At 41.2% G+C, this 18,981-nt stretch overlaps 1 protein-coding gene across 3 annotated transcripts in view; it reads right to left on the reverse strand.

Moving 5' to 3' along the window:
• Positions 1–18,981, reverse strand: part of LSm1 (U6 snRNA-associated Sm-like protein LSm1) — a 45,707-nt gene that overhangs the window by 12,662 nt on the left and 14,064 nt on the right. The window contains exons 1-2 of one of the 3 annotated variants that reach the window (XM_053770825.2): positions 11,801–11,959; positions 6,072–6,256 (exon numbers count right to left, since the gene is read on the reverse strand). In XM_053770825.2, coding sequence (XP_053626800.1) covers positions 6,072–6,256; positions 11,801–11,846 — 231 coding nt within the window. In that variant the 5' untranslated portion in view covers positions 11,847–11,959. Of the gene's footprint in view, positions 1–6,071; positions 6,257–11,796; positions 11,960–18,981 lie in introns of those variants that run through there. The other 2 variants (XM_053770826.2, XM_070095643.1) reach the window with 2 other exon arrangements.

An 18,981-nucleotide genomic window follows, 5' to 3' on the forward strand; every position in this document is an offset into this window, starting at 1 on the left:
ACTCTGTTGACTACTACTCTTTGTGTTTTGTTTGTGAGGAAATTATAGATCCATCTACAAACTTTTCCTGTTATTCCTTTAGCACGCAATTTGTGCACTATTACGCCATGGTCACACTTGTCGAAGGCTTTTGCAAAGTCTGTATATATTACATCTGCATTGGTTCAAAACTCCCCACGCATTCACTGAACATTTCCCAAAATTTCTCTCTCTCGTCTACACTTCTCTCTTCTCCAGGTGCAAATACGCTTACTATAACCCACTTTTCACATCCAACCTTTATTTTACTCCACATAATCCTTGAATTAATACATTTATAGTCCCTCTTTTCCTGCCATATCTTATCCTTCAACATTATTGCTACTCCTTCTTTAGCTCTAACTTTATTTGAAACCCCTGACCTAATCCCATTTATTTCTCTCCACTGAAACTCTCCCACCCCTTTCGGCTTTGTTTCACTTAAAAAGCCAGGACATCCAGCTTCTTCTCATTCATAACATCCACAATCATCTCTTTCTTATCATTTGCACAACATCCACGCACATTCAGACTTACAACTTTGACAATTTTCTTCTTATTCTTTTTAGTAATCTTTACAGGAAAAGGGGTTACTAGCCCATTGTTCCCGGCATTTTAATTGACTTTTACAACACGCATGGCTTACGGAGGAAAGATTCTTATTCCACTTCCCCATGGATATAAAAGGAAAAGTAATAAGACCAAGAACTATTAAGATAAAATCAAAGAAAATTCAGATGAGTGTGTATAAATAAATGTGTACATGTATGTGTAGTGTGACCTAAGTGTAAGTAGAAGTAGCAAGACATACCTGTAATCTTGCATATTTATGAGACAGACAAGACACCAGTAATCCTACCATCATGTAAAACAATTACAGGCTTTCGTTTTACACTCACTTGGCAGGACGGTAGTACCTCCCTGAGTGGTTGCTATCTACCAACCGACTACCTGCAAAAAAATTAGAACCCTCGATCAGAGATTCATAAAACTCTAGACCGATGTGTTAGCCACTGGGGTTCTAATATATATATATATATATATATATATATATATATATATATATATATATATATATATATATATATATATATAAATATATATATATATATATATATATATATATATATATATATATATATATATAATATATATATATATATATACTATGTGTGTGTGTGTGTGTGTGTGTGTGTGTGTGTGTGTGTGTGTGTGTGTATGTGTGTATGTGTGTATGTGTATGTGTGTATGTGTGTATGTGTATGTGTGTATGTGTGTATGTATGTGTGTGTGTATGTATGTGTGTGTGTATGTGTGTGTGTATGTGTGTGTATGTGTGTGTAGTGTGTGTATGTGTATGTGTGTGTATGTATATGTGTATGTGTATGTGTGTATGTGTGTGTGTGATGTGTGTGTGTGTGTGTGTGTATGTGTGTGTATGTGTGTATGTGTGTGTGTGTGTATGTGTGTGTGTGTGTGTGTATGTGTGTATGTGTGTATATGTGTATGTGTGTATATGTGTATGTGTGTATATGTGTATGTGTGTATATGTGTATGTGTGTATATGTGTATGTGTGTATATGTGTGTGTATATGTGTGTGTATATGTGTGTGTATATGTGTGTGTATATGTGTATGTGTGTATATGTGTATGTGTGTATATGTGTATGTGTGTATATGTGTGTGTATATGTGTATGTGTGTATATGTGTATGTGTGTATATGTGTGTGTGTATATGTGTATATGTATAGAAGAAACTAAGTTAAGAAAACTGAAAAGGGAAGTTATGCCATGCCATGTGTAAAGTAATACACCTACCATCCGACTTACGACCTGCTCGACTTACGACCACTCGACTTACGACCGTGTTTTTCATACCAAATTTCTGCGAAATAAACAACTATTTGTGTTGTACACAGTGTTTATCCTAAACCTTACAGTATAAAATACAGTACTAACAACATAAAAAGTGAAGTAAAACATGAAATACCAAAATAAAACAATAAAATAAAGTCATTACAAAAATGTTTTGTTGATATTCAGTAGTAAAGTTCGACTTACGACCATTTCGACTTACGACCAGTTTCTCGGAACCGAACTCGGTCGTAAGTCGGATGGTAGGTGTATATCCATATTCAATTAAGCCTACTGAACAGATCCACATGGTATAGCTGCTGGTGTTTACATATGAGGGATAGCATGCATAAGGTAAGGGTCCAGCTACTGCACATTTGGCAAAGAAACAGGAATTTGCTAGATATGGCTTCAGTTACGTATGGGGCACATGAGAGTTACAAACATGAAGACATGACTTGATCTTATGGATCTCGGACAACAGGGTATGAAGCAAGTCAAAGAGAGAAATAAATAAATAAACACTGATTGTACAGCAATGCAAGCAACCATACGACCTGTTTTTGTAATACTCATTTGTGCTTAATTGTTATCTGTTTACAATAATGTTTTACCACTGAATACTTCATTGCTTAGTTAATCTTAAGTTAATTTTAAGCCTGCCTGTAATGCTATGCATTCAAGTGGCTTTGGCATGCTGCATTTAACTGTATTCTTTTGTACTTCTCTGTATCATGTTCAAATTAATAAATAATAAATAAATAGTAGGTATCAAATTCACTTGTGTTTATTAACCCTTTGAGGGTTTTCGTCGTACTAGTACGTCTTACGCGTAGGGGTTTTTGACGTACTAGTACGCATAAATTCTAGCGGCCTCAAATCTCGCGCGAAAAGGCTGGTAGGCCTAGGTGTGAGAGAATGGGTCTGCGTGATCGGTGTGCGTGGTAGAAAAAAAATCTGGGACCCAGTGGTGCATTGTGGGAATGCCCTCTTAGTAAACAATGTCCACCATGCCTCGCGGTAAGAAGCTCCTCACTCCTCGGCGAATTGGGACACTTGTTCCCCAGTGACAGTTCTAATAGTGATGGAAGTGCCAGTGAAGATGAGTTTCGTGGTTTTAGTGAGGTTTTGACCGAAACTAATGACCATAATATCGGTAATAGTGAAGAAAACCCAGACGACCCTCAGCCTTCCACCTCTGGTGCTGGGCCCTCGTGTTCACGTTCAGTTGTTCCAGAACCCAAGAGGAAACTTCTATTTTCCCAAATCCCAGACTCAGATGAGAGCATGGGTGATGATAGTGATAGTGAATATGAACTACAAGCTCTTCAAACTAGTTCCAGTAGTGATAGTGAAGTGCAATATTCCCCAGTGAAGCGTCAGTATATACGACGATATATGCGCTCTGGAAGTGTGCCATATGCTATTCCAAGGGGAAGGAGTGTATCTCGGAGTACATCCCGTGGCTGTACAACAGGAACAGACAGTGAAAATGACGAAGATACTGTTGCAATTGGGATGGAAAATGTGCGTGGTGGTAGTGGTGCCGGCGGTGAGGCACCAGCAGTGGGCCATGCTGCCACCCACGCTGCCACCCACGCCGCCGCCTCAGCTGATCTAGAACAAAGGCCACCATCCCCCACTCCCCCACCACACCAGCCTCCACAACCACAACCTCCACAACCACAACCACCTGTCATTGTCCAGTACCCACCAGCAGACCGCACCTGGGATTGTCAGGAAGCTGTCAATTTTGTTCCAAATCCCCACCAGTTTGATGGCAGCCAAAGTGGAATACGGCCATCTTGTGCACTTGGGAACAATGCCACTGAACTGGAATGTTTCGAGTTATTCTTTGACGAACCACTGATGAAAAGTATTGTCATGGAAAGCAACACATACTACGAGTACACCATGGCAAACACATTACTTTCACCAAAATCACGTCTACACCAATGGAAGGAGGCAACTGTGGCTGAGATGTATCTTTTCTTTGCCACAATAATGCTTATGCCACATGTGTATAAGCACAAAGTGAAATCATACTGGTCAACAGACCCCCTGATTGCAACACCAGGTTTCAGTGATATAATGCCAGTGAATCGATTTGTGCTAATGTTACGTATGCTTCACTTCTCAGATAAAACCAGGCCTGACAGAACTGACAGGTTATATAAGATAAGGAATGTGTTTGTGTATCCGAAACAGAAATTCAGTACGCATTTTTATCCCTTCAGGAAGCTTGTAATTGACGAGTCTTTGATTCTGTTCAAAGGAAGACTCTCTTTCAAGCAGTACATACCAAGCAAGAGGAAACGCTTTGGTATAAAGTTGTTTGTGCTTTGTGATTGTTACAGTGGTCTGGTATTGGATATTATTGTGTACACTGGAAGTTATACATTGCAAAATACCAGGAAGTTATTGGGCATCTCAGGTGATGTGGTTCGAACAATGATAGAACCATACCTTGGTAAGGGGCATATATTATATACAGATAACTGGTACACAAGCCCCTCACTCAGTGATTTTTTGCGAGTGAACATGACAGATGTGTGTGGCACAGTGCGTGCAAATCGAAAACATATGCCCAGGTTTGACGCTGGCACTCGTAGAGGTGAGGTGCAGGCGTTTGCTGCCAATGACATCATGGCATTTCGGTGGCATGACAAACGAGATGTCACACTGTTGTCATCAATTCACCCTAATGAAATGGCAAACAGTGGCAGGCAGCATAGAGAGAGAAATGAACCCATTCTAAAACCTGCAGCTGTGATTGATTACACCTTCAACATGCGTTCAGTGGACAAATGTGACATGCAGATTGGGTTTGCTGATTGTGTTCGCAAGAGTTATAAGTGGTACATCAAACTGTTTTTCCATCTTCTGGACATTTCCATGCTCAATGCTTATAATATGTATAAGATGAGCACCAGAAACAAACCACAGTACAGCGAATTCTGTTTGTCTGTCATCAGACAAATAGTATTCAAGTACCAAGGAACAGCACCTGCAATTGACCGCCCACCAAATTATCAACAACTACCTGCTCGTCTGAAGCATGGTGATCACTTCCTGGTAAAACTGTCTGCTACTGCTTTGAAGAAAAAGGCTCAGAAGAGGTGGTACGTCTGTTCACATACAAAAAAACGCCCACAACAACGCAGAGACACTCGTTTTATGTGTGAGGAGTGCAAAACTCCACTGTGCATGACACCATGTTTCAAAGAGTTCCACAGGCTGCAGAACTTCTAGAAACATTCCCTGTGACTGTATATGTGTATATAAAATATAGAAAAATAGTAATAAACAACATTTCATATTGTTTGTTTGTGTAAATATTTTCTGTAAACAAAATAATGACAACAGTGTTTACGCCCTTATTGTGTAGTATTGAAAAAGAAATAACTTACAAAATACTGATCATGTTGGCCTCAGAGGCCATAAAAGTTACTCAGAAAAAGAAAAATTGAAAAATAATTGAAAATAGTACATAAAAAAGTAAATAGAAAAATACCGGGTGACGGCAGTTGGCGATGTTACCATATGTTGTTCAATTTTGGCAAATTTCACACCTCCATATCTCGGTAAGTATTGACGTTAAAATTTTTTTGTTTAGCCTATAATGTTTAGAAAAAAATACTCTATTTTTTCATAAGAAAAAATAATTTTTTTTTTTTTTGAAATTTGGCCGACCCTGAGAACGAGTTTCGGAGAGGGCCTGTCGACCCTCAAAGGGTTAAGTACATTATGATACAAATGTGAAGCTTTCAGCTAAAGCAGGAATATTAACTGCCTTGTTTCATTCAACATGAAATGGTGCACCTCTTCTACTGTAACCTCATTAATTGGAAATGAAGCATGATTAAAAGTATAGAGTACTGAACCAAAAGAATAATATATTACTTCATACCCTGTTGAGCATTTTAAAATTCACTACTGGTATCTCATGATACACAACATTTCCCACATGTTGATTAAAAATTTTAGCAATACTGTATAGATCTAGGTAACACCATTCTTGAGACTTGTGTCTAATGTAGCCCCTTCTATATTGAAGTCATAAATTAATTCTTCAATGAGTGTGAACTTAAATTATAAAGATCATGATGCATTATAAAATGAAACAATTACTGTATATGTATACCATATTAAAAATATAAATCTGAATTATATTGAGGCCAGTATAAAATGGAAACTCACAATTTCTCCCAGTAAAACCACATTTTCTCCACGGATGACAAAAACACCACGATCAATGTCCCCATATCGGTTTCCTACGTGGATACGCTCTATTGTGCGATGGAGTACTAAATTAGCAAACTGGTCAACACTGCGCAAATAACCAATAAGTGTCCTGCCATCCCGCAAGTAGACCATTAACTTTTCTGCAGAGAAACAGAAGTGTACATTAGATTACAATCAGAAATACCAACAAATTACACTTTCATCATGGACATTAATGTTCATTAGATTTTTAAGTTAAATAACATGAGAATATCTTCAATGCTGTAGCAGTAAAATTTTGAAAGTTGTAGAAAATACATTACAGTATATCAAGATTTTCTTCAATGACAAAAGAAGGATTTTTTCAATCTGCCACCAGGATTATATCATTATATTCACTGAAATTACAGAACACGTAAAGGCCATTCAGCATAGGTGAAAACATGGTACCGTACAGTATATGGGTAGAAGTGGGTCTTACTTAAAGAATATCAGCAGAAAAGAGGGGAGGGTGAGAGAAGTAAGGTCACAAATGTACAAAATCATTCTCAGTTATGAAATTACCTGGAGTTTACCTGGAGAGAGTTCCAGGGGTCAACGCCCCTGCGGCCCAGCCTGTGACCAGACCTCCTGGTGGATCAGAGCCTGATCAACCAGGCTGTTACTGTTGGCTGCACGCAAACCAACGTACCAGCCACACCCCGGCTGGTCAGGTACCGACTTTAGGTGCTTGTCCAGTGCCAGCTTGAAGACTGCCAGGGGTCTATTGGTAATCCCCCTTATGTATGCTGGGAGGCAGTTGAACAGTCTCGGGCCCCTGACACTTATTGTATGCTCTCTTAACATGCTAGTGACACCCCTGCTTTTCATTGGGGGGACGTTGCATCGTCTGCCAAGTCTTTTGCTTTCGTAGTGAGCGATTTTCGTGTCCAAGTTCGGTACTAGTCCCTCTAGGATTTTCCAGGTGTATATAATCATGTATCTCTCCCGTCTGCATTCCAGGGAATACAGGTTCAGGAACCTCAAGCGCTCCCAGTAATTGAGGTGTTTTATCTCCGTTACGCGTGCTGTAAAGGTTCTCTGTACATTTTCTAGGTCAGCAATTTCACCTGCCTTGAAAGGTGCTGTTAGTGTGCAGCAATATTCCAGCCTAGATAGAACAAGTGACCTGAAGAGTGTCATCATGGGCTTGGCATCCCTAGTTTTGAACGTTCTCATTATCCATCCTGTCATTTTTCTAGCAGCTGCGATTGATACAATGTTATGGTCCTTGAAGGCGAGATCCTCCGACATGATCACTCCCAGGTCTTTGACGTTGGTGTTTCGCTCTATTTTGTGGCCAGAATTTGTTTTGTACTCTGATGAAGATTTAATTTCCTCGTGTTTACCATATCTGAGTAATTGAAATTTCTCATCGTTGAACTTCATATTGTTTTCTGCAGCCCACTGAAAGATTTGGTTGATGTCCGCCTGGAGCCTTGCAGTGTCTGCAATGGAAGACACTGTCATGCAGATTCGGGTGTCATCTGCAAAGGAAGACACGGTGCTGTGGCTGACATCCTTGTCTATGTCAGATATGAGGATGAGGAACAAGATGGGAGCGAGTACTGTGCCTTGTGGAACAGAGCTTTTCACCGTAGCTGCCTCGGACTTTGCTCTGTTGACTACTACTCTTTGTGTTCTGTTTGTGAGGAAATTATAGATCCATCGACCAGCTTTTCCTGTTATTCCTCTAGCACGCATCTTGTGCGCTATTACGCCATGATCACACTTGTCGAAGGCTTTTGCAAAGTCTGTATATATTACATCTGCATTCTTTTTGTCTTCTAGTGCATCTAGGACCCTGTCGTAGTGATCCAATAGTTGAGACAGACAGGAGCGACCTGTTCTAAACCCATGTTGCCCTGGGTTGTGTAATTGATGGGTTTCTAGATGGGTGGCGATCTTGCTTCTTAGGACCCTTTCAAAGATTTTTATGATATGGGATGTTAGTGCTATCGGTCTGTAGTTCTTTGCTATTGCTTTACTGCCCCCTTTGTGGAGTGGGGCTATGTCTGTTGTTTTCAGTAACTGTGGGACGACCATAGGATGGTAAAAGCTCGTGATAAAGGCTTCTTGCAGTTCTTGATGAACACGGAGTTCCATGAGTCTGGCCCTGGGGCAGAGTGCATGGGCATGTCATTTACCACCTGTTCGAAGTCATTTGGCGTCAGGATAACATCAGATAGGCTTGTGTTAACCAAATTCTGTGGCTCTCTCATAAAAAATTCATTTTGATCTTCGACTCTCAGTCTGGTTAGCGGCTTGCTGAAAACTGAATCATATTGGGACTTGAGGAGCTCACTCATTTCCTTGCTGTCATCTGTGTAGGACCCAACTTGTTTAAGTAGGGGCCCAATACTGGACGTTGTTCTCGACTTTGATTTGGCATAGGAAAAGAAATACTTTGGGTTTCTTTCAATTTCATTTATGGCTTTTAGTTCTTCCCACAATTCCTGACTCCTATAAGATTCCTTTAGCTTAAGTTCGATGCTTGCTATTTCTCTGACCAGTGACTCCCTATGCATTTCATATATATTGGCTTCTTTTAGCCGCTCTGTTATTCTTTTCCGTTGTAAATCTGAACCTGATTCTCCAACACCCAAAACATCCTTAATCTTGTACTAGACCAGTGTCTGGAACTGTGATTGATCATCTCGACTGAGAAAACAAAGATACTACTACTGTACTTAACAGGTATCCTTCCCAACAGAGGTGGAGTCCACAGGATCCAGTTGCATGATGGGTCTTGGCTAGAATATGTAACCAGATACAGGTATCTAGGCTTTAAAGTCCCACTACTTGGACTTACCATAGCCAGATTGTGTCAACAATACAAAGAAAGTGTAAGAGCAATCAAGAGCTGTGGCAGGTTTTCATCCCAGGTATAGAGCTATTATTAAAATTGTGAAAATAATATATGTATTTTGCTTACATCAGATCACTGGTTGATATTGTCACTCCCCTACTTGCTCTTGTTTGACTGAAAGCTTCAAGGTCTTGAAAAATTGCAGAATGAAGCAATGAGGATCACCTCAGAATCTCCTCAAATGGCAAACCTTCCAAACATGTGGAAAGAACATGTTATTCTTAGCATCACTGGTTTTAATATGCTCAGGCAAACCCAACTAAGCCTTGCATAGAAACCATTCGAACTGTCTTCAAAACTGGTAAGCACTCCTCCAGATGGATCATAAAAATTAGAACTGACCTCCATATAAATCAAATAAATATAAATCAAATGATCTATATGTTATTTCCCTGCACCATGGGAAATTATCTCATTCCAAACCACTATCCCTCACTCCCCCCCCCCAAAGAAAAAAAAAGCTGAAATAACAACCAAAGCTTCACCTTTAACCTAAGCATGTGTGGAAATGTTGGTATGTTTCCTTACACCTACTGTCCCTGTTCACTTAACAGCAAGTAGGTACCTGGGTGTTAGTCGACTGTTGTGGGTTGCATCCTGGGGGACAATGCAAATAAAAGACAGTCCACAATGATGCACTGACTTTATTGGGTTATCCTGGGTGCTAACTCTCCAGATTAAAAATCCAAATAAATCTTATCTCGTGATGCCCTATGTTGTATTGATGCCTTAGTCACACAGTGCTCTCTTCCACAAATTCTGGTTGTTGATGGCTCTATTCACCAATCTGCTGGCACAACTGGAGTGTTGCTGTTGTCATGCAGTGATAGCTCTCATAGAAATTGGAGCATGCATTGATAATTGGCTTCTACCCTTCAAACTGAACTGTTTGTTATATGCTTTGCACTCAAATGTGTCTTGACCTTTTTTTGAGCTGCCCTAGGTAATTTACTCATATGTTACTAGGTATGATAATTGTACTTACGTGTACCTGGACCTAAATAAACTTATTTACTAATTGTAACTGATATTCTATCATAAATAAATAATTTTAACTCCATGAATGATAAGTGTGGCATGCTTGTGTTAGAAGCCAGACACAGATATGGTAGGCTTGTAGATAGTGGAGTCCAAGTACCACTCACACCTGTTTATTTTATTTTGCATGGGTCTTAAGATATGTGATAGAAATGATGATCTGACAAAGGCAGGTACCCTCAAGGAGGAAGCGGACTTAAATCTTAGGCTCTCAGTTAGCAGTTGAGGACAATATGAAAAGAACTTCATCTGAACTTCATTAAATTGAGACTGCAAGAGATTGATAGCAGTCAGTTCATCTATCATTATTCTATGATGCCAGAGGAGTCACATGAAGTATATGTTGCATCCAACAAAAATCAGCAGACTATTATGTTACTACTGCCTGGCTCTGGCTGGGCTACAAGTATCTTTGGGAGGTTGTATCAGTATCAACAGCTGACGTAGACATAATGTTAACTTTACCAGATGGACCTCTGTCACACCTTGCATCATTGTGTGTTGGAATGCAATAAAATTAATGAATTTAGAGACAACATAAAAATGTTCAACAAATGTCAATGTAATAATAATAATATTTTTACAAGTTCATATACAAGGTATACTGGCCTAGCTAACATCGATGACATTACTATATTGCTGCCCCCTTGTTATGCAGAGCATTTTGAGCAAATTTGATCAATTTTGTCCCAGGATGCAACCCACACGGGTCGACTAACACCCAGGTAATGTATTTTACTGATGGGTAAACATAAACAGCAGGTGTCTTAAGAAAACAAGTTCTAATATTTTCACCCTTACCGAGGATCAATCCCCCAGACCTCAGTGTGAGAAGCGAGTGCGCTAGCAATCTAGCTATGGGACACCTCGGCATATTACCAATCATTCTTGAAAAATATCCTGACTGTGCCTATTGTGAATAACTGACAACTTAAACTTGTTAAAATTCAACAATAATATTCTAAAATATAAGGATAAACAAATACTCTTAATTCAAACCCACATATAAGCTACACTAATATTTTCAGGTCTGTATAAATAACTCAGATATAAACCAGATATAAACATGCAAATAGTTCAGTACCACTAACTTGTTTAGCTATCAAAACTTTGGGGCTCAATTCCTGTAACCATTATACAAGATTTTGTTTGGATTTTTAACTCCAGAGGGTTAGCCACCCAAGATAACCCAAGAAAGTAAGTGTGTCTTTGAGGGACTGCCTTAGTCTTAATTCCAATGGGGCCCTCAAATCTTGTCCCCCTGGATACGACCCACACCAGTCGACTAACACCTAGGTACCTACTTGTTTGCTAGGTGAATGGGACAACAGGTGTAAGGAAACATGCCCAATGTTTCCACCCTTGCTGGGGATTGAACCACGGACACTCTATATGAGGTCACGGGCCACCGAACATCTTTAACCTTTGACTACCACCTAGAGGACGGGTAAGCAAGTAAGCTTATATAGGCACAGGTACACATAAATGCAATTATCGTTGTGTAAATTACCTTGGATAACTCAAAACTGCATGGGTGCATAACAATGTTAAACTAACAATGTTTCATCCATGACTCTTGGTAATGATTAATCTTTGACGAGGTAGCAATAAAGTGTTTCAATGTTAACACAGCATCTTTCTCACAAATATACACAAGTATATAAGGTAACAAATCAAGACTCGGGGACGGATATCTAACAAAAGTTAACAGTTTATTTCCACAGTTATTACTCAACATAAATTTAAATCCTTCACCTACTGTCTAACTCATCGAAGAGCTGCGCTGCCCCAGGAATAGTACTCATACTTTTTTAGCATGCGAGTTGTCACCTCTTTTTATTTAAGAATCAAAGAGATCACGTTCTTGTTTTGCAAGACACGAGCCTAATGATTGTTGGGGTTTAAAGGGCAACTGACAGATGTTGCTGGTTTCTTAATTGGGTTTCAAGGTTATTATTATTATTATTATTATTATTATTATCAAAAAGAAGCGCTAAGCCACAAGGGCTATACAATTCAAGGTTATTGACTACTCGAAACTAACAAACAATATTATTTTCAAAATGTACGTGATCCTTACCGAATTATATGAAGTTTATTTCAACACATTTTGAATAGCCCCTGGTAATGAATAACAAAATATAACCAGAGACTAAGTTTAATATATTTATAATGTCCGAAGATAAGATAGAGAGACAGAGTGTAACTTCTACAGTACACCAACAGAAAATTATTTTTTTTATATTTTATATAAAAAAAGCATTAACTTACATGAAATAAATGTTTATAAGAAAACAGCTTCAGACTAACTTAAGGCAAAAGAAACTATTGAAGGTGCGAGACTAAGAGTTTACATATATAAATAAAGTAAAGGAAGGATGGACCCTCGAACCATGGTCCTTGTTTGCGGCAGGACCAGCGCTGGACCATACAGCCAGAGGTCACAAAAGAATGATTTGACAGTCAGCATTTCTGCGATGTGGTTGTAACAGTCGCTACTAACCTTGATGTTACTACTTCATCCTACACCTCCAATTTTCCCAGTACAACATTCACCTTAAGCCAGCAAATAGTGGAGCCAACAAGACTGGAAAATACACTCGACATCATCTTCACTCATACACTACCTTCCTCACCTTAAATCTGCTTTTGATGTAGCCAACCGACATGTAATCATTAGTGAACTTGCCAGAATGGATGTTGGAGGATGGCTTCTCCGCTGGATTGAAGGCTACCTGTCCAACAGAAAGTCGTCTGTGTTGTTCTAGGGACATAGAAGTGTAACTAAAGACTTTGAATTAGGAACCCCACGGGAAGGTGTGCTCAGTCCTACTCAATTCAGTATTCTAATTAATGCTAAGCCCTAGCCAGCCCCATCATTACATGATTAGTTTTGCTGATGATATAATGATTCACACCACCGGATTCTCCAACACCCAAAACATTCTTAACCATGTACTAGCCTCGTGTCAGGAGCTGGGGTTGATAATCTCTACTGATAAAACAAAGATACTCAATAAGCATCCTCCTAGAGAGGCACAGTTCGCCAGATCCAGTTGCATGATGGGCCTAATCTAGAATATGTAACCAGATAAAAGTATCTAGGCTTTGAGGTCCCACTACTTGGACCTGTTGTAACGAGACTTTGTCGCCAATACAAAGAAAGGCTGAGAGCACTTAGAGTTGTGGCAGGGTTTCACCCCAGGTACGGTGCTAATGTTAAAATTGTGAAAATTATGTATCTTGCTTACATGAGATCATTTGTGGATTATGCTGTGCCACTACTTGCTCTTATGTCTGACTGGAAGCTTGGAGGCTGTAAAAACTGCAAAACGAACCAATGAGGATCATTTTAGGATGCCCTCGTACGGCCAAAATTTTAAATATGCAAAAAGAACTTGATATTCCAAGCCTCAGAGATCGTGTTACTGAAAGATTTTTTTTTATTTTATTTAAAACCATACATAAGACAATAGGACAAACCAACAGATTACAGATCAAGAATATTACCCAAAGTCATACATTATATTTATAAACAAACATGTTCCTCCACATTTTTAACAGTATTTCTTCTATTGATGTTAGTTTAATATGTTTATTATGCACCCCATACCCATCCTGTGGGCGGTAGTCAAAAGATTACAGAGGTACATAATTGGTCCAGGGACTGGACTCCAAAGTTTTGATAGCTGAGCAAGTTACAGAGGTAATGAACTCACAATTTACAAAGGTAATGAACTCACAATTTACAAAGGTAATGAACTCACAATTTACAAAGGTAATGAACTCACAATTTACAAAGGTAATGAACTCCAGGTAGGTCTGGTCACAATCATGACAAGTTACGAAGGTATTTACAGATTACAGAGGTACGTAATGGGTCCAGGGACTGGGCCCCCAAAGTTTTGATAGCTGAACTAGGTACAAAGGTAATGAGCTCACAAGTTACGAAGGTAATGAATTCTGTAAGAATGGTTACTTACGTTTATACATGGCTACAATCATGAACAAATTATAGTGTAATTAGCAATTCACACTTCCACACCCGGTCACAACTGTAATGAGTTATTGGTGCAAATATTGATTGTTGAGTCACTTACACACACACACACACACACACACACACACTCCGTGGGTCCTTAGAGAGGGAGCAGATATGTTGTGCGTGCCACTTACCACAATCTTCAACACATCCCTGGAAACTGGGCAACTACCTGAGGTATGGAAGACGGCAAATGTAGTTCCCATTTTCAAAAAAGGAGACAGAAAAGAGGCACTAAACTATAGACCTGTGTCATTGACGTGTATAGTATGCAAAATTATGGAGAAGATTATCAGGAGGAGAGTGGTGGAGCACCTGGAACGGAACAGGAGTATAAATGCCAACCAGCACGGATTCACGGAAGGCAAATCCTGTGTCACAAACCTTCTGGAGTTTTATGATAAAATAACAGAAGTAAGACAAGAGAGAGAGGGGTGGGTTGATTGCATCTTCTTGGACTGCAAGAAGGCCTTTGACACAGTTCCTCACAAGAGATTAGTGCAGAAGCTAGAGCATCAGGCGCATATAACAGGAAGGGCACTGCAATGGATCAGAGAATACCTGACAGGGAGGCAACAACGAGTCATGGTACGTAATGATGTATCACAGTGGGCACCTGTGACGAGCGGGGTCCCACAGGGGTCGGTCCTAGGACCAGTGCTATTTTTGGTATATGTGAACGACATGACGGAAGGGTTAGACTCAGAAGTGTCCCTGTTTGCAGATGATGTGAAGTTAATGAGGAGAATTAAATCTGATGAGGACCAGGCAGGACTTCAAAGAGACCTGGACAGACTGGACACCTGGTCCAGCAAATGGCTTCTCGAATTTAATCCTGCCAAATGCAAAGTCATGAAGATAGGGGAAGGGCACAGAAGACCACAGACAGAGTATAGGCTAGGTGGCCAAAGACTGCAAACCTCACTCAAGGAGAAAGATCTTGGGGTGAGTATAACACCGAGCATGTCTCCGGAAGCACACATCAATCAGATAACTGCTGCAGCATATGGGCGCCTGGCAAACCTGAGAACAGCATTCCGATACCTTAGTAAGGAATCATTCAAGACACTGTACACCGTGTATGTCAGGCCCATACTGGAGTATGCAGCACCTGTTTGGAACCCGCACTTGATAAAGCACGTCAAGAAACTAGAGAAAGTACAAAGGTTTGCGACAAGGTTAGTTCCAGAGCTAAGGGAAATGTCCTATGAAGAAAGATTAAGGGAAATCGGCCTGACGACACTGGAGGACAGGAGGGTCAGGGGAGACATGATAACGACATATAAAATACTGCGTGGAATAGACAAGGTGGACAAAGACAGGATGTTCCAGGGAGGGGACACAGAAACAAGAGGCCACAATTGGAAGTTGAAGACACAAATGAGTCAGAGAGATAGTAGGAAGTATTTCTTCAGTCATAGAGTTGTAAGGCAGTGGAATAGCCTAGAAAATGATGTAGTGGAGGCAGGAACCATACACAGTTTTAAGACGAGGTTTGATAAAGCTCATGAAGCGGGGAGAGAGAGGGCCTAGTAGCAACCGGTGAAGAGGCGGGGCCAGGAGCTAGGACTCGACCCCTGCAACCACAAATAGGTGAGTACACTGCTGCAGCATACGGGCGCCTGGCAAACCTACGGATAGCGTTCCGATACCTCAGTAAGGATTCGTTTAAGACTCTGTACACCATCTACGTCAGGCCCATACTGGAGTATGCAGCACCAGTTTGGAATCCACACCTAGTCAAGCACGTCAAGAAATTAGAGAAAGTGCAAAGGTTTGCAACAAGACTAGTCCCAGAGCTACGGGGATTGTCCTATGAAGAAAGGTTGAGGGAAATCGGCCTGACGACACTGGAGGCCAGGAGGGTCAGGGGAGACATGATAACGACATATAAAATACTGCGCGGAATAGACGAGGTGGACAAAGACGGGATGTTCCAGAGATGGGACACAGACACAAGAGGTCACAATTGGAAGTTGAAGACTCAGATGAATCAAAGGGATGTTAGGAAGTATTTCTTCAGTCATAGAGTAATCAGGCCATGGAATAGCCTAGAAAGTGATGTGGTGGAGGCAGGAACCATACATAGTTTTAAGGCGAGGTATAATAGAGCTCATGGGGCAGGGAGAGAGAGGACCTAGTAGCAATCAGCGAAGAGGCGGGGCCAGGAGCTGTGAATCGACCCCTGCAACCACAAATAGGTGAGTACAAATAGGTGAGTACACACACACACACTTTCTTCAGCCACAAAGTAGTCAGGAAGTGGAATAGTTTGGGAAGCGATGTAGTGGGGGCAGGATCCATACATAGCTTTAAGCAGAGGTATGATAAAGCTCACGGTTCAGGGAGAGTGACCTAGTAGCGACCAGTAAAGAGGCGGGGCCAGGAGCTTGGACTCGACCCCTGCAACCTCAACTAGGTGAGTACAACTAGGTGAGTACTCACACACTCACACACACACACACACACACGCAACCACAAATAGGTGAGTACACACACAGACACACACACACACACACACACACACACACACACACACACACACACACACACACACACACACACACACACACACACACACACACACACACACACAGTTTAGTTTAATATCTTTATTATGCACCCCATACCCATCCTGTGGGCGGTAGTCAAAAGATTACAAAGGTACATAATGCGTCCAGTGACTGGCCCCCAAAGTTATGATAGCTGAACTAGTTACAAAGGTAATGAACTCCAGGTAGATCTGGTCACAATCATGGCAAGTTACAGGGGTAATGAATCAGCCTCATAGTATCTCCTACATTCGTATAATATTGACAACATGCTTACCACACGGAATTTAACAAACTTAAATCACCACCACTAGATGTAGACCAAACGAAATGTAAACTTTGCCAGATGGACTATTGCCACACCCTGCGTCATTATGTACTGGAGTGCGTCACACCCTGCGTCATTATGCACTGGAGTGCGTCACACCCTGCGCCATTATGTACTGGAGTGCGTCACACCCTGCGTCATTATGTACTGGAGTGCGTCACACCCTGCGTCATTATGCACTGGAGTGCGTCACACCCTGCGTCATTATGTGCTGGAGTGCGATAAAATTAATGCATTCAGAGACAACTCACTCAGAAATGTTCAAGATATGTCTGAGTATTTTATCCACAGTGGTATATTATAGACCATTCTGGAAAAGTACCCTGACTTTGCTCCATGTAAATAAAGCATTACCACTTGTGTGTGTGTTTGTGTGTGAGGGTGTGTACTCACCTGGTTTAGGTTGCAGGGGTCGAGTCCAAGCTGCTGGCCCCGTGTGTGTGTACTCACCTAATTGTGGTTGCAGGGGTCGAGACTCGGCTCCTGGCCCCGCCTCTTCATTGATCGCTACTAAGTCCTCTGCTTCCTGAGCTTTGTCATACCTCGTCTTAAAGCTATGTATGGTTCCTGCCTCCAATACATCAATTGCTAGGCTGTTCCACTTCCTGACGACTCTATAACTGAAGAAATACTTCCTAACATCCCTGTGACTCGTCTGAGTCTTCAGCTTCCAATTGTGACACCCAGAGGAGTCACAATTGGAAGCTGGTGACACCATAGAACCTCTAAAGAAGGGTGACACCATAGAGCCTCTAAAGAAGGGTGACACCATAGAGCCTCTAAACCAGGGTGACACCATAGAGCCTCTAAAGAAGGTGACACTAATGCCCAAAACAGTGCTGAACCAACATAAGAGAAGAATCCTTCGTTTCTGTATAGCCTATTATATATTAACAATGTAAAAAAAAAACCTATACCTGGAGTTTACCTGGAGAGAGTTCCGGGGGTCAACGCCCCCGCGGCCCGGTCTGTGACCAGGCCTCCTGGTGGATCAGAGCCTGATCAACCAGGCTGTTGCTGCTGGCTGCACGCAAACCAACGTACGAGCCACAGCCCGGCTGATCAGGAACTGACTTTAGGTGCTTGTCCAGTGCCAGCTTGAAGACTGCCAGGGGTCTGTTGGTAATCCCCCTTATGTGTGCTGGGAGGCAGTTGAACAGTCTCGGGCCCCTGACACTTATTGTATAGTCTCTTAACGTGCTAGTGACACCCCTGCTTTTCATTGGGGGGATGGTGCATCGTCTGCCAAGTCTTTTGCTTTCGTAGTGAGTGATTTTCGTGTGCAAGTTCGGTACTAGTCCCTCTAGGATTTTCCAGGTGTATATAATCATGTATCTCTCCCTCCTGCGTTCCAGGGAATACAGGTTTAGGAACCTCAAGCGCTCCCAGTAATTGAGGTGTTTTATCTCCGTTATGCGCGCCGTGAAAGTTCTCTGTACATTTTCTAGGTCGGCAATTTCACCTGCCTTGAAAGGTGCTGTTAGTGTGCAGCAATATTCCAGCCTAGATAGAACAAGTGACCTGAAGAGTGTCATCATGGGCTTGGCCTCCCTAGTTTTGAAGGTTCTCATTATCCATCCTGTCATTTTTCTAGCAGATGCGATTGATACAATGTTATGGTCCTTGAAGGTGAGATCCTCCGACATGATCACTCCCAGGTCTTTGACGTTGGTGTTTCGCTCTATTTTGTGGCCAGAATTTGTTTTGTACTCTGATGAAGATTTAATTTCCTCATGTTTACCATATCTGAGTAATTGAAATTTCTCATCGTTGAACTTCATATTGTTTTCTGCAGCCCACTGAAAGATTTGGTTGATGTCCGCCTGGAGCCTTGCAGTGTCTGCAATGGAAGACACTGTCATGCAGATTCGGGTGTCATCTGCAAAGGAAGACACGGTGCTGTGGCTGACATCCTTGTCTATGTCGGATATGAGGATGAGGAACAAGATGGGAGCGAGTACTGTGCCTTGTGGAACAGAGCTTTTCACCGTAGCTGCCTCGGACTTTACTCTGTTGAC

Source organism: Cherax quadricarinatus, chromosome 4 (assembly GCF_038502225.1).
Source record: "Cherax quadricarinatus isolate ZL_2023a chromosome 4, ASM3850222v1, whole genome shotgun sequence".
NCBI lineage: Eukaryota > Metazoa > Arthropoda > Malacostraca > Decapoda > Parastacidae > Cherax > Cherax quadricarinatus.